Source organism: Eurosta solidaginis, chromosome 5 (genome assembly GCF_040869045.1).
Source record: "Eurosta solidaginis isolate ZX-2024a chromosome 5, ASM4086904v1, whole genome shotgun sequence".
NCBI lineage: Eukaryota > Metazoa > Arthropoda > Insecta > Diptera > Tephritidae > Eurosta > Eurosta solidaginis.
The window spans coordinates 241736784-241751928 of NC_090323.1; the positions used below are offsets into that span (position 1 = coordinate 241736784).

Below are 15145 nucleotides of genomic sequence, written 5' to 3' on the forward strand. Positions count from 1 at the left end.
TCATTTCGGAAATTTTAATCCAATTTGCGTACTATAGGTCTTGATCCCGAAACTTCAGCTGCCTCTTACTCCTTTGGCTGTTCGTGGTCCATGTACTATAATGGTTGTAAGTATGCACGTTCGAAAACAGTGCGTAAGTTCCGACTATCCGTGAAGAGTGAGGAATCGGCCATTGAAGATCATATGAATCAATTGGCCACAGTATTGGCGCCACTCTTCAAACAAGTGTGCCCACGTTCGTATGACAATCAAACCAAGTATGAGAATGAGGCGACTGATTGCCGCCTTGGTCTAGAAGCTGGTAGACCTTTTTCAGGCGTTACAGCTTTACTCGATTTTTGCGCACATGCTCATAGAGATCTACATAATATGCAGGATGGATGCACAGTTCAGGTGGCATTGTTGAAGCCCTCCAATCGTGACGGACATCCGCCTGATGACGAACAGTTGCACGTGCTGCCACTTTACACCTTAGATGCCACGGATGAGTTTGAAAGCATGGAAGGACAGCGTGAGAAACATCGCACTGGTGCGGTACAAGTTTTGGAGAAGTGAGTTTAGTGTAGCGTTGAGTTTTAAGATAGCGAAATTTGTGTAATTTTTCAAGAGAAAGAGCATGGAATAATGCACAACCGTTATTTTCTCCTTTTCATACAATTTCAGATTTTCCTGCGAGGTACGGGTACGCTCTACACCACTCATACCCTGTCGGCGCCACGGCAAAAAGCGCAAAGAAGACGAAGCGGCTGCACAAGAAGCAGAAGCGGCCGCTGCAGCAGCCGCAGCTAATACGCCTACTACACCTACACCTTCTTCGACACCGCAGCCGGCAGCTAACGTCAATTGCAATGGTAACGGAGGCAATACAGGCGCGAATGCTGGTGCTAACAGCAACAACACGACAACTACTATAAACGGTGGTAAGAAGGAAAGTGGTGGCAATAGCAAATCTAAGTCCAAGTCGAAAGCGGGTGCAACAAACAATACAACTGCCACAACGCCTACGTCAGCGCCGCCTTCAACGCCATCGCCACGTTGTCAAACGCCAGTGACGAACAATCCCAGTCCCGCAGGAAGCGCATTCACAACACCGCCAGTCAACAACAACACCAACAACAATGCACACATGAATGCTGGTGGTGTAAACAATGCAGCCGGAGGTAATGCACCCAATCAACTAATGTCGTCCAATTCCAGTCTAATGAATATGGCGACTATGATTGATACCTTCACAGATGCACAGCTACAATCCAATCAGATCTCAAGTACGGTGCTCGATTCTCCTTATTCATATGATTATCAGACTGGTTCCTACATAGATTCGCGCAACTATTATGGAAATTGGCCACCACCACATGCAACACATCCCACACACGCTGTCGCGATGGGAGGTACAACACCAACAGCTGCGCCTGCACCCATGGGCGGTGCACCACCGCAAAGCGTACAAGGTAACGTCCATCATACAACACCCACCGCTGCGCCGCTCACACCACATCACGACACCAACACCGCGCCTTACAGCAACAACTACAACAACCTACCCACAGCGGGAAGCCAACAGTTGACACAAATCCATGATGCACGCGGTGAGGTAAAGAGCCGTGGCGGCAGTGAAGAGAATCCGGACTCCACCACTATTGTGAATAATAACATTTTAGCTGAAAGTAAGTTGACTACACTAACTCCATTGACACCAATGACTAATCTAACTCAACATCATCAACATCATCCCCATGCTTCTTCTCCTCATCATCATCCCCATCTTGCTACACCCATCGAAGAAGGATTTATCAAACCAAAACCGCCAACGGACTATCAGTACACACAGTATCCGAGCAACTATCAAATGTATCCACCACCGCACTCAGCCTACACTGCGTACGACGCTTATCAGAATATGAACTACAATTATGGTTATCATCAAGCCTACTCACCATACAGCATGTATCCACAGCAAACGCCGCCACCAACACCACCACCACCGTCGCCGAACTGGAATGTGTATGGGCATCATCAGAGTTCGGCTTCTTCGGCTCCTTATGCGAGCACTGTGTTACCACCGAATAGTGGTAATCATCAGCAGCACTCATCTTTGAACAACACTACCGTCGCCAATGTCAACGCCAACACCATAGGAACACAAGGGCAAACATCGCAAATGCCACTACCTAATGGTAATCTGAAGGGCACACTTCCCGCACCGATTGCACAAAATATGCCCACAACACATGATCCCCAGCAAATGCAAACGCAAACGCCAGTGCAGCCACAATTACAGGGGCAAACTCAGCTACCAGTCATACCTCCGCAAACAGTGCTCCCTGATATTAACAATGGCAGCAACAATACCAACTTACAAACGACGCCAATGAATACGGAGCTGCAAAATTCTAATTCAGTCGGTATGGGTAATAATGCATCCTCGCCAATAACTAATAACACCCCAGCAGCGACTCCGATCCCAGCTATGAACAATGACAATAGCAACAATAGTAGCAGTAATGATAACAGCAGCCCAACTGCCGCGACAACTGCGGCGTCTACTACAGAAAATGGTATGGACACAAGCACTAGCACACTTAGTACTACAACTACAACAACTACCACATCTACTGCTGCTGCGACCACGTCGAATCCAAACAAATTGGAGCCCATTGGAGAAGTAACAGAAATTAATGATAATTATGAAGCATTCGCTGATCCACAAATGGGTGGCGTTGCTATAGCACTTAATCATGGTAGCGTATTAATTGAGTGTGCGAAGCATGAGCTACATGCGACCACCGCATTACGTAATCCAAATCGACACGAGCCGACACGCATGACACTCATCTTCTATCAGCATCGTAATCTTAATCGTGCACGCCACGGTATTGACGAGTGGGAGGAGAAAATGCGTGTGAAGAAAATTAATACGGACCTCGATAAACAAGCCAAAGAAGAACGTGAAAAGTTATTAAAGAAAGAACGTGGCGAATTAGGTGATGAAGATGAAGATGGTGATGCGGTTGGTGCTGAAGGCCTTACAAATGGTACATCGGCGCAAGGTGGTGCTGGTGGCAAAAAGGATGGTGCAAATAACGGTAATAGTAATAGTAGTTCTGGCGCATCAACATTAGACACTAGTGCGGCAACAACAACGCCAACACCAGCAACGCAGCAAAAGAGTGGTGGTTCGACTGCTAAAAGGAAAAGAGATTCGGGTAAGAAGAATGCAACAAACTCCAATGCAAATGTGAACGAAATTGCTAAAGAGAAATCTGCTTCTTCATCTTCTTCCTCTACTTTTGTTGAGCAGGCAAAAAACGAGAAAGTTCCGCCGCCGCACGAAACCACACTAACAACAACATCGTGGACGACACAATTCCCTATGCAACCGTGTGTGGTTACGGGACCCTACCAGGAGGGCAACACTAGTCCGACAACGGCAGATGCACAGCAACAACATCAACAGATGCTGCAGCAGCAACAACAGCAACAAGTTTTGCAACAACAACAACAAATGTTACAGCAACAACAAATGCAACAACAGCAACATCCACAACAGCTCTCCGTTTAAGCAGACCGTTTGCCAGTGGACGACGTGTAGCTGTTATGTTGTTTCATGAGAGATCAGAGGTCAGCAGAGCTGCTCAACTTGAGTGAATCATGCATTAGTTCAACTGGACTTTGTTTTATATAAATTATAGTAAGAGAACTAAGTTCTCCAATATTGAAAAAATTACGCTACCGAGTAATAGCGTAGTTTATACACATTTTTAACACTTTAAGTGCCATATGTTTTCAATTTATTGTTTAACCCTCCCAGTTACTAAGAATTCAAAGAAACTGGTATGCTATTGCTCGTAAAGCCATTTTGAAAGTGATGCATTCATAGCCAAGATTTTTGATTAATATTTGTATGTAATGATTGCAGCTTGCGTTGTTGGTTTATTTTGTTAAAAATTACATTAAAGTCAGAAGATAATTACACTAAAGTTTAAATAGAAAACAATTGCAATTAAAATAATCAAAAAATATGAAGATTATTCCGTATTAAACCTATTTTTTATAAGTAATCATTTAAGTTACAGTGTTGAAATAATTTTTTTAGTTCGTAGAAACCAGGTTCTAATAAATATAATACCGCTCACAAAAATTTACCAATACAGAATAATCAAAAAACAATAATAATTTTTGTCACTATTAAAAAATCCAAAAAAAATTTTTAATGATTTTTGATTATTTCGAATTATAGATAAAGCATTTTCATTTCTTGATTTATGACGATTAACTAGATTAATCATGACAATTAAAAAAAAACAGTAATTGACTTTGATTACAAGTCGTATTATGAATTTAGTAGCTCTACCGAAACATACATACATATATACATATCTATTTATAATTTATGTGTATGTACGCATACTAGATTGATCAAAATGGATACCAAACAAACGAGAGAAACATAACCTAACTTTTTTAAGAACATCATAGAAAAATAGCAACAAACATTGAATTATATTTTAATTTGGACAAACGTAAGAATAAATATTTTTCATATGCAAAAACGTATTTGTTATTTAAATTTTACGGTTAAAAATTAGTTTTTTGTTTTATCTGTTATTCAGCTAAAACTGAATTGTGTTTTATTAAAATAACATTATTTCATTGACTTTTTCCTCCTTTAATCAGGATAAATAATAGAAATTTTCCCAGAAATCGCAAGTAACAGTCCCGAAACCGTTACTTTCAATTATTGACCACTTTTTAAATAACTGTTAAATGCCAGTACTCCTGGTTTTGGTTTCTCACAGAGAACGACCGTTTGGCAAGCAAAATATAGAGAATGGTCAGTGAATGAGATCAGCCGATTACCGAAAAAGATAAATCACGGTGTGTTAAGACTTACATACGTACATGCATACGTACATGAGAGCTACTTTAGACGAATAATAGACCTGCGGTTGCGCAAATACGACATACAGTTTTTCATATGTCAAAAAAAGGAAAGAAAAGAAAAGAAACGAGAGTTATCGGATTGCTCTTGAAGGTTTTTGGGCGTGCTATACATTCATTTTGGATGAGTTATTGGTTTGTTATCCATTTGTTATCGGCTTTTATCTGCGTGATATCGGCGAGGCTTAGACGAGTTAGAGATTTGTTATCGAAAAGTTACACATTTGTTATCGATTTATTATTACCAAAAAATAGCGATTTTTCATCGAAAAGTTATCGATTTGTTGAAGAAAAAATATGGATCTTTATCGAAAAATTTCGCTTGTCGCAAAATAGCATACTTTACGTTAACAAATCGAAAATTTTTTGATAACGAGGCGATACTTTTCAATGCCAATCGAAATTTTTTTGCAAGCAAATCGATATGGTTTCGTTAACATATCGAAATTTTTTCTATAACAATTAAATATTTTTCGATAGCACGTCTAAAATGCATCATAAACATACAAATAACTCTGCGCTAACAGTTGTTTTCGACAAAAAGCCGATAACACGTCGATAACAAACCAATCGCATACCGATAACAATCTGACACCCTTATTGTGAGTGTCGATCGAGATGGAAATGTCGATCCAATCTTTTTCAATTAATTTTGTTATTGTGCAAATTAATCGCTAAATCTTTGGACCATTATAAACAGCTAGCTTATGCGAAACAGATTTCGAAATTTTTTACTTCTCATAACACACTTTTTGCCCATTATGAAAGAAAGGGGGGATATAGTATTAGAAATGCGATAAATTTTCTTATACAAAAATAAATTTTCCTCATTAGACTCGAAATGAACCCGAAGTAGTCGCTCAATAATCCCTTTTCAAAATCCTCTCGAAATAGTACCTAAAAAAATGCCGACAAAATTAAAAAAAAAAACTAAAATATTCTCAAAACTCTTCTCAAAAACTCTCGAAATTATCCCAAAATTGTTCCTGAACAGTCCAGCACTGATTTCAAAGTGGTCCCCGCACTAGCTCCAAAAAAACATACAATCGGAGCTTATTATGATTTTTCTGGTTTAAATTTTGTGTAGTAAAAAATATTTGCAGTCCATAATACTAATACTAGATTAACTTTGTTTTATGTCACTTATAACCTATTTTGGTAGCAAACAGTTTTAAAAAGTCTTAGTCAATAAATCACACCAAATGATTTCCGTGATAGTGAGGGACTGATGTGAAGGACCGAAAAAAACTCATATATAAACTTATCTCACCGATAAAACGCTTTTTTTTGAGTATCGGTGTTATCCTTCATAAACCGAGTTACTTTTTCTGGTTAAACGTTAAATGTGATCACTGATTTTTTTTTTAAATTTTATAAAAAAAAGCAACTGATTTTATTGAAATAAATTAGCTAAAGTCAAGGGTAAGATTATGTAATACATTTATTTTTTTGTTTTCAATACGTCAAATTAAAGTTAATAAATCATTCAACTCTTTGAATAAGATTCATGATTCCTGTTTTTAATTCATATATGTAATACTCCTATATTGCTAATAGAAAATGCTCGCAATGTGTATTGAATTCGAAATCAAAACAATACAGCCTATAAAATCTTTGTTATTGTAGCAGCATAAGTGTGACAAGAAAAAATTTAAATATAGGTACATTCGATTATTGAATACAAAAACAAAAATGTTTAAACAGCAATATATCGGCACTGTGATGTTTGGGAGCTTTTTGTAGCAATAAAGGAGTATTACATATGTGACGTGGAACGACCCTATTGTGCGAAAACAAGTTTTCGAGAAAAACGCGGTTAAAGTTTTTGTTTAGCTTGACTCTGTGTAGCGGCTGACCGTTGCGAACGAAATTTGTAATTAAAATTTAATTAACTTCCCAATAAGCTACAAGCTTGAAACTTGGAATATAGTTCAGAACCCGATGACAATGCAATAGTAAGAAAAAAAAACTCCGATAGGTGGCGCATGGATCGAAATATTTCAAAAACTTGTATTTATGGTCCGATTTGGCTTTAAATGCGATTTTCGAAAAAACTAAGAAAGATAGAAAATTGTTTGTTGGTTCAATTGGAAAGAGCGTTAAATTTCCTATAAGAATCACTCAAAAATTGAAGAACAGTATTTTCCACAATAGGGTCGTTTCATGATTCCAGCTCATATATATGTTTTAATTAAATAAATTATTTGATTGATTAGTTGATTTTATTTTAATTAATTAATCTATCATTTAATTATAATTCACAAACAAAAATTAGATAAGTTTATTGTAGCTATTGTTTGTACATTTTTTTCACAACAAAAACAAAATTTTGTTAAAAACTTACAACAACTACTACTAAATATCATTAGCATACTACATAATCTAAAGATACTTAAACACTAAACTATATGCATAAAAAATTATCACTATAAACATACAGCAACATCAATAAAAAAAATAAATAACTATCATACTACACAATTACGTTTTTGCAATAAATATAGAAATTCAGTTTGTCTTTATAGTTTTCAAATTATTTAAAATAAACAAAAAAAGGACTAAAAATATGAACAAGCACTGAAAGGTTAAACAATCTCAAAATTTGAGACTTAAGAGTGAAAACAAAAAAGCAACATTTTGATAAGAAAAAAAGCAACAATTAAAAATGCATTCATTTAGAAAATATTTAAGTGAGACTTGTGAGCGCTAAAACCAACAACAACAAAATTCAAATAAAAACAAACAAATAACAAAGAAATATTACTGTTAGAAAAAGAACATTGCCAAAAGTACAAAGAAAAGAAAACCATTTTTTAAACATAAATACATGCAAACTAAAATATAAAATAAACATAAATTTAAAAACAAAATTTCACTGCTCGATTAAAAGCATAAAAATACATACATACATAAAAGCTTGTAAACATAGTTCATAGCAATAATTTTTTACCAACAAAAATAAAATAGGAACACATTTAAAACAAGAAAAGCAGGAACAGCAAGTAAAATTCAAAAACAGAAACATATAAACAACAACAAAATATCGGCAAAAAACAACAACTAAGCAGCTGATTTAATAACTAAATAAAATGTCATGCACTGCAAAAGTCTTAATCAGCAAATTACGGCAAACTAATGGGAGTACAATGTATCCTTTAAAATATAGAAAAGAAGCGCTCTGCTCGGTAAGGTAACATTTTGGCACAAGCTGACCTGTACTTTCTTGCAACCCCTCAATTTGATTACTTTTAAAGATATTATTAAGCTGGAAAATATGTAGCAATTATTGAACGCATATAATTTTAAATAATATCGATACCTGAACGAAAACTTACTCCATCTCGGGTGCCAGCGTGAGAACGCACTATCTTAGAACTCAGTTGAAAACGCCCCAACTACGAATGTATTTAAAAAATTCCTAATTATATTTTCAGCTTAAACACGTTCTGTTTGTTACAAATTCTCAAATAGAGCATAGTTCAATAAGTTTTGAGCTACAACCCTTTAGAAGAAATTTTTGTGATGCAGCATTCTAAAATTGCTGATTTAAATCGTGTTCGAATTAGCCGCCGAAAGAGTGTGACCTTAACAATTGTGGCCCTACAGTCGCTACGCACTTTTAAACCAATTTCGAAAGGCGTAAACTTCCCATGCCAAAAACTTACTGATGCAAATGCGGTCTTTGTACCAGAAAACTCTGCTAGTTTAAGACAATAGTTAAGAGTTGGTTGGGAGAATAATAGTGTTTCAAAGTAGAGATAAAAAAACACGAAACAGATCAGTAGCAAAGAAATCACCAGCCCAGAATGATCGCTGCTCGCTTGTGCACATATAAATACATGCAACGAAGTATAACATAATAAAGCAGTAGACTTTGTGATACTGATCTCATTATTAGTTTTATGGTATGCAGCTGTGACGGTATTAATCCTTCCAAAGTCGAGAATTTTTTTGACAACCGAGTCGAGAACGATTTCAAAGCTAAATCGACAGTTTTCCTTTTACGATAACTACACCGTTTTTCTCGTATCAAATGAAAATAAATAAGAGACAGCGATTATCATCTAATCGATAACTAAACTCATTTGTAATGCATGTGTATATAATGCGTATGGAGAACTGCTTGTAGTACAAGCGAAAACTAATGACCTCGTCAAAGTGGATTTCCCCATTTTCATGAGTTTTGATGCATTTGTAAATATAAAGAGAACTTCACATTTAACACTTCAAACTTATTTCGACTTCCCCATTCACATACAAAATTTTGTGAAGCACTCATAACCAAAGCAAATGTCGAATTCTTCTTACGCTTACGTCAGATGGCGCTATGGTGGCTTCATTTGCGCTCTCCATAAAAATACATGCCATATATTCAGCTGTCGGAGCATGATGCTACAAAATCCTGCTTGAATCTCAGTCTATTCACTCACACAAATAGATTTTCGATGTTCTACGAAGCTCATCCGAGCAACTTTGGGCTATGTGTAAAAACTCTTCTCTTTATTGATTATTAATTTGAACCGTATAATATTGGCATGTTTCGTGGAGCTACAAACTCTTTTCACTCAAAATTGAAACGTTTGGTTTGCTGATCCTCTTGTATGTTTCGTATCAATAGCTAACTGTAGTTGTCGGAAAATTATACCTCTTAAAAAGTACAGACTAATTCAGAGAGCAAGTCTTCGAAAGTTTCAGGTTCAAATTATGAAGAAATAATTGATTGCAATTTTTTATTTGATTTCACAGGAGTCAAGTCACATGGGAGTCAAGCTATTATCCCATTTGACTATTCGGCACTGGGTTCAGAGGCAATATTACCATAATATCACATTTTCTGAAAGACAAATGATATTTAAAAAAAAAGTAACACAAAAATCTTAAACTACACAATTTTTTTTTATTTTTTACTGTCCCACATTACTGAAAATATTAGGGTCCACACCATGATGAAATTAATATTCAGGTGTTCTCATCCCGTTGACGTTTTCCCTTATTCTGACAAGTTCGGCATGCATAATATAGAGGGATGTCTATCATACCGAACTGCCTTTGAGTTCTACTACAATCGTAGTAGATTTTACTATACGTTAGAAATATTTTAACTATATAAGCCGTTACTAGAATTGTTTAGCCAAAAAGATTAACGTAACTTTGTATTCTCTAACAGAATATAGACAAAATTTTGCAGAAAACTAATTTATTTAAAGAATTTCTACAAAAAATTAAGCAATCCAAATTTTATACTTTTGAAATACATGTAAATACTGGCATTTAGAGCTGCCGAAAAAGTGAGGTTATGTTGTTAACATCACCTTTATTATTTATTACATCATGTGTTCAGACAAGATCAATGGGTTTGAAACCGCATAAAATTCGATTCGCTCTAAAAACTCCTTGGCCTGTGTTGAATTATATCTCCAAAAGTTATTTTAACCCAAAGTTGTTGGCAGTTTAAAGTAAGAGCACGGGATGCATTCTAAAACTCCCCACCAACCGATAAAAAAATGGCAAAGAAACGTCAGCAAATTAAAAAAGACATGCTTTCGAAATCAAAAATGTAGACCTCTCAGTTATTTAAGGTGGTCACAATTTATTTATTCTAACTTATTTTAAAGTTAACTGCAATATATTTCGAAACTTGCCAAATAGGAAAAAAAATTATAAAAATTATTTAAAAATAAGTTACAGAAAAAATATATTTGGCGCCGAAATGTATTTCATGTACATACATTCTTTTTGGCAGAAAAAGAGGAAGATATATCGTACATACACAAAAACATATTTACTAGCAAACCGACGTTTAATTCGTAAACCCTCAATGCTTTAATGGAATATTTTTTTTATGATATTGTTTCAATATTTTTCTTGTAAAATTCTTAATACATAGCCATTTTTAATTCATGCCCTAAAAATTTTTTCCTATCTTTTAAAAAAAGTTTCAAAAAATATTGTATTTTGTTCCAAAAACGTTTAAACCAAAATATGTACAACTAATGCAGTTTTTCGGTACCCATACAATTTCAGTCAAAAAATCCCAAATTTTATGTTATTTAAAAGTCACCATAAACTTTTATAGTTTTTTGTCTAAGTGAAAAATGTATTATACCTTCAGAAAAATTCGGAAAATTCTAGATAAACTTTTTAAAAGTTCCGCTATCTTTATGTACAAAAATTAATTTTTTTGCGTTAGTCTCGCTAAAACGCAAAGACGGCTTGACCGATTTCGATAACTTTTTTGATTTGTTCGTGGTAGTTCAAGGATGTTTTGGAAACTTTTTTTCGAAATAGTAGGAAAAATTTAATTTCGCTTTATCTTCGCACTTACTTGAAGAAAGTATCCAAAATTTCTTATAGAGATTCCATAAATAAGTGGAGATGCAGTGGGAGTGAGGGTTGGAGTGGGAGAGAGAGTGGGAGCGGATGTGATAGCTGGAGTGAGAGTGGATGTGGGAGTAAAAGTTCGAGTGGGAGTGAGAATTGGGGTGAGAGTTGGAGTAGGAGTGGGAGCGAGAGTTCGAGTGGGACTGAGAGTGGAAGTGGGAGTGAGGTAAATGGAATATGGAATATGGAATGTACAAGAGTAAGAGGAAAAATGGAGGATAAAGTAACCTAGAATGATATATAGTGAGAAGAGGGCAAAGTCTGCCGGGTATACTAATCTTATACTAAAGTTTGATAGACTACACACTCGGTTTTTTGGTTTGAAAAGTTTAAAAAATTTGCAATCATTTTTGAAACTTTGTTTAAATTAAAAAATATGAGCACCAAGTTAAGAACTTAGATTTATACCACTCTGACCTAAATTTATAGAAAAAAGTTACTGTAATTGGAACTACATATATTAAATAGTTTATTATGTTAGAGCGGTGCAGACTCTACAAATTAATCGTGGGTTGGGCTAATATTATTTAGTAAGCCGCGAAAGACATCAAAATAGAGAATTAAATAAATTATTTTCTCAAACGTATGGTGAAAGAAAAATGTAATTTTAGGCACAAAAAATTAAAATAAATTAAAACAAATGATGGTTACTGTAATGATATAAATATTAAAAAAAAAACATTTATTTATTATTTTTAAAAACAAAGCAAAATTGTATTTTAAGAAAATTTAGCATTACACAAAATGGAAGACAAGACAAACAAACAAAAAAACAAAACAGTGAACATTACAAATTAATATGCATATTTAAAAATATTAAAAATTATCATTAAAAAAACTTTTAATTTATAAAAAAAAACAAAGATGACGTAAAATTATTCAGTGTCATAATTTTGTTAATTATAATTTTTACTAAAAAAATTGTATTTCTTTTTCTTTAGTATTAAGTAAAGCGAAACAAAATAAGAGACATTTTTGAAGATAAGGAAATCAAATAAAAGTTAAAAAAAAAAATATTAATAAATATTATAAATAATAATAAAAAAATATTATGCATAGTATAATTAAACCTTCGTGTTTGCGAAAATTTAATTCATTTAAATATATGCATACGAATACATACAAAAATATATACATATATTTATTTACGCAAAAAAATTAAAAATAAAAAAAATATATATATTTGCCAAGGAAGACAGAGAAACCCAAAATATAATAAGACATTAGCATAGACTTACATACATACAAACACACATAAATATTTAGGAGTAACGCAAGAATATTGAGGGTTACATTTTTTGTGAATATAGGCGAGATATCCAATTAAAAGTTAATTGCAAAAAAAAACAGAACAGATATACCAAGTTAAAAAAGTGAAATTGGACGTAAATTTGAACAGAAAAAAAGACTCGAAACCAGCAAAGTATTAAGTACGTAATAAAAAACTTATGTATGTAAATTGTACGATTAATAAATAAACGCATTCGATTTGGTTTTAAATAAAAACTAAATAATAAACATAAACGAAGAACGAAAACAATGCACAATTATAAAGAAAACATAACAGATCAAAAATCAAACATAAAAAATAATGAAATCTAAATACAGGCATACATAAACAGGTACATAAATATATATGTATGTACATGCATATGAACATGTACATATATATATATGCCACTTTGAATGCAATAGTTTTTTAAATAAATAAAAAATTTATTACAGTAATTTACATAAACAAAACACACAGGTCATAAAAAATATACAAAAAAAAAAAAAACAAACAAAATATTTCAAAAAATTGTTTAATTTTTGTTTTGTTGGTCTGGTTGTTGCGTGCAGTATTGGTTAAAAGTTTGTAGACACTTGATAAATAATTTTCCATTTTTTGTCGATGTTTTGGACACAGTTTCAAACTGCTGTAGATATTGTAAAGCTTAAGTGTTTTATTTACGATTTTGGCAACTAAAAGGCTCCGTTTATTCAAAAGCCTCTTTTAAAATACCAGCTGGACCCGTGCGCATCTTGCGCAACCAATATAAAAGTCTCTTATCAAATATCAACAGATATCAGCTGTTCTATCAATCAATAAAAACTTACAGCTTGCGCTGCCATCTGGCGTATGGTAGCAACTGCCGGTAATACAGTACAAATATTCGCAATAGTGCCATAATACAAATAGATTTATTTGTGTGCTCACAATCGTTTATTTTTAACAAATTATTTTAATAAAATATAGCTAAACAAAAGCCCAACGACCAAAATCGCCTAAAGCTCGCTAATAACCGGAATCTACATCTTTACAACCAAAACTTTATTTATAGATTTGGATTCCAAATAAGAGCGAAAAAGGGGCCCGTACATAAAAACAGCAATTAGAAATAATATATATGACTGCTCTAAAACATGATTCGTCCTGATCGTCATTGCCCCCATTTGACAAAATTGTGTTATTTTTTTTTTTTTTTGCAAATATACTAGCCTTTTTCTTGTCGTCAGCTTAAAGAGCTTACCCACACTAAGCCGACGTTTGATACTAAGAGACAGGAGTCAATTTTTTGACGTTCAACAAACTGTTTCGGACGGGTATTAAAACTAACACCTGCCCAACAAAAATTCCTGAAAACGAAGAAAAAATGGAATAGATTTTGCGCCATATAAACGCTTATCTTAATCTGTATAAAAAAAGTAAAAACTTGAATTGTATAACTGTCACGCCGCGGAATTCTAGTCGAGGTCCTCAACTTTACAGTCTATAACTGTTATTCACTGAGCTAGCTCGTATATGTAAATATTGTGAGAAATATTCAACAAGTATTCTTGATTGAACAAATTAAAAAAAAAATATCCATCAAGTTGATGAAAATTTTGTTAGCAAATAAAATATGAATGTCAAATTTACCATGCCGTTCGGCATTAGCCGTTTTCACTTATTGGTCAATTTAATTGTCCTTGTGGTCAAAACGGATGGCAAACGCATTAGACTTTGTATGACAGGCCGTTTTTATTGATATTGCCAAGTTTGTGGTCGAATTTGACCTAGTAAAAACCGAGCAATTACTCATGGCATTAAAATTCTCATCAACTTAAAGAAAATTTTAGGAAATGTTTTCCTCATTTCAGCTAAGCGATTTTTTCTGAGTATAGGACAGGCAGTTTGTCACCGGTATGGGGGATTAACCCTACTGTATACATAGGTGAGTGTCTTAGGCGCTTGCAAACGTGAATTGCGCTGTATTTACACAGAGAATTCGCTTGCAAAGTAAGGGTGGGACAGTTGCAGCAAAAGGCGGTGTTGTTTACGAAGAGATTGATAAGCAAAAGTAAGGTGACACAGAAACGACAAAAGATTAACGCAGCGACGAAACAGTTCAAGTGTGACACTAATAGATTGCAGGAATTCCTATGGGCTGATATTTGTATATCGAGACTCCGAGAAGAAAGAAAGCTGCTTAATGAATTAGTAAACTTCTAACACTACACGCTTCATCACATACAATGGAGTTAAGTTGATAACAATGTTCACATCTTGAAATTGTTTGAAGGAGTTTTTCCAAACTTCCAAGGAATGTCATGAATCTCATGAGCGGTGAAGTGTGTGGACGCGCGGAACCTGTTGCATGATCAAAGCGCTAATATGCCGACACGGAATTGAAAGATATGTAGCAAATAACCGTTCTGGTTATAAGTAAAGAGACGGGGTATAAATATTGTAAAGAATTTTGGGAAATTCCGCTTATTTGCAACCCTCTGCTAACGTTCGTATCGCTGAACTGTCGAATAAATAACTCCAATATTCTGTATTGCAAAATGGTTTTTATAA

General features: G+C 34.3%; 1 protein-coding gene across 4 annotated transcripts in view; it reads left to right on the plus strand.

The window, feature by feature from the left end:
- The window catches only part of Tet (Ten-Eleven Translocation (TET) family protein), an 841485-nt gene extending 828846 nt beyond the window's left edge, over positions 1 to 12639 (plus strand). For 3 of the 4 annotated variants that reach the window (XM_067789120.1, XM_067789122.1, XM_067789121.1), the window contains 3 exons: positions 38 to 551; positions 664 to 1667; positions 1785 to 12639. In XM_067789120.1, coding sequence (XP_067645221.1) covers positions 38 to 551; positions 664 to 1667; positions 1785 to 3562 — 3296 coding nt within the window. In that variant the 3' untranslated portion in view covers positions 3563 to 12639. Of the gene's footprint in view, positions 1 to 37; positions 552 to 663 lie in introns of all 4 variants that reach the window. The other variant, XM_067789123.1, reaches the window with a different exon arrangement.
- The last annotated feature ends 2506 nt before the right edge of the window (positions 12640 to 15145 follow it).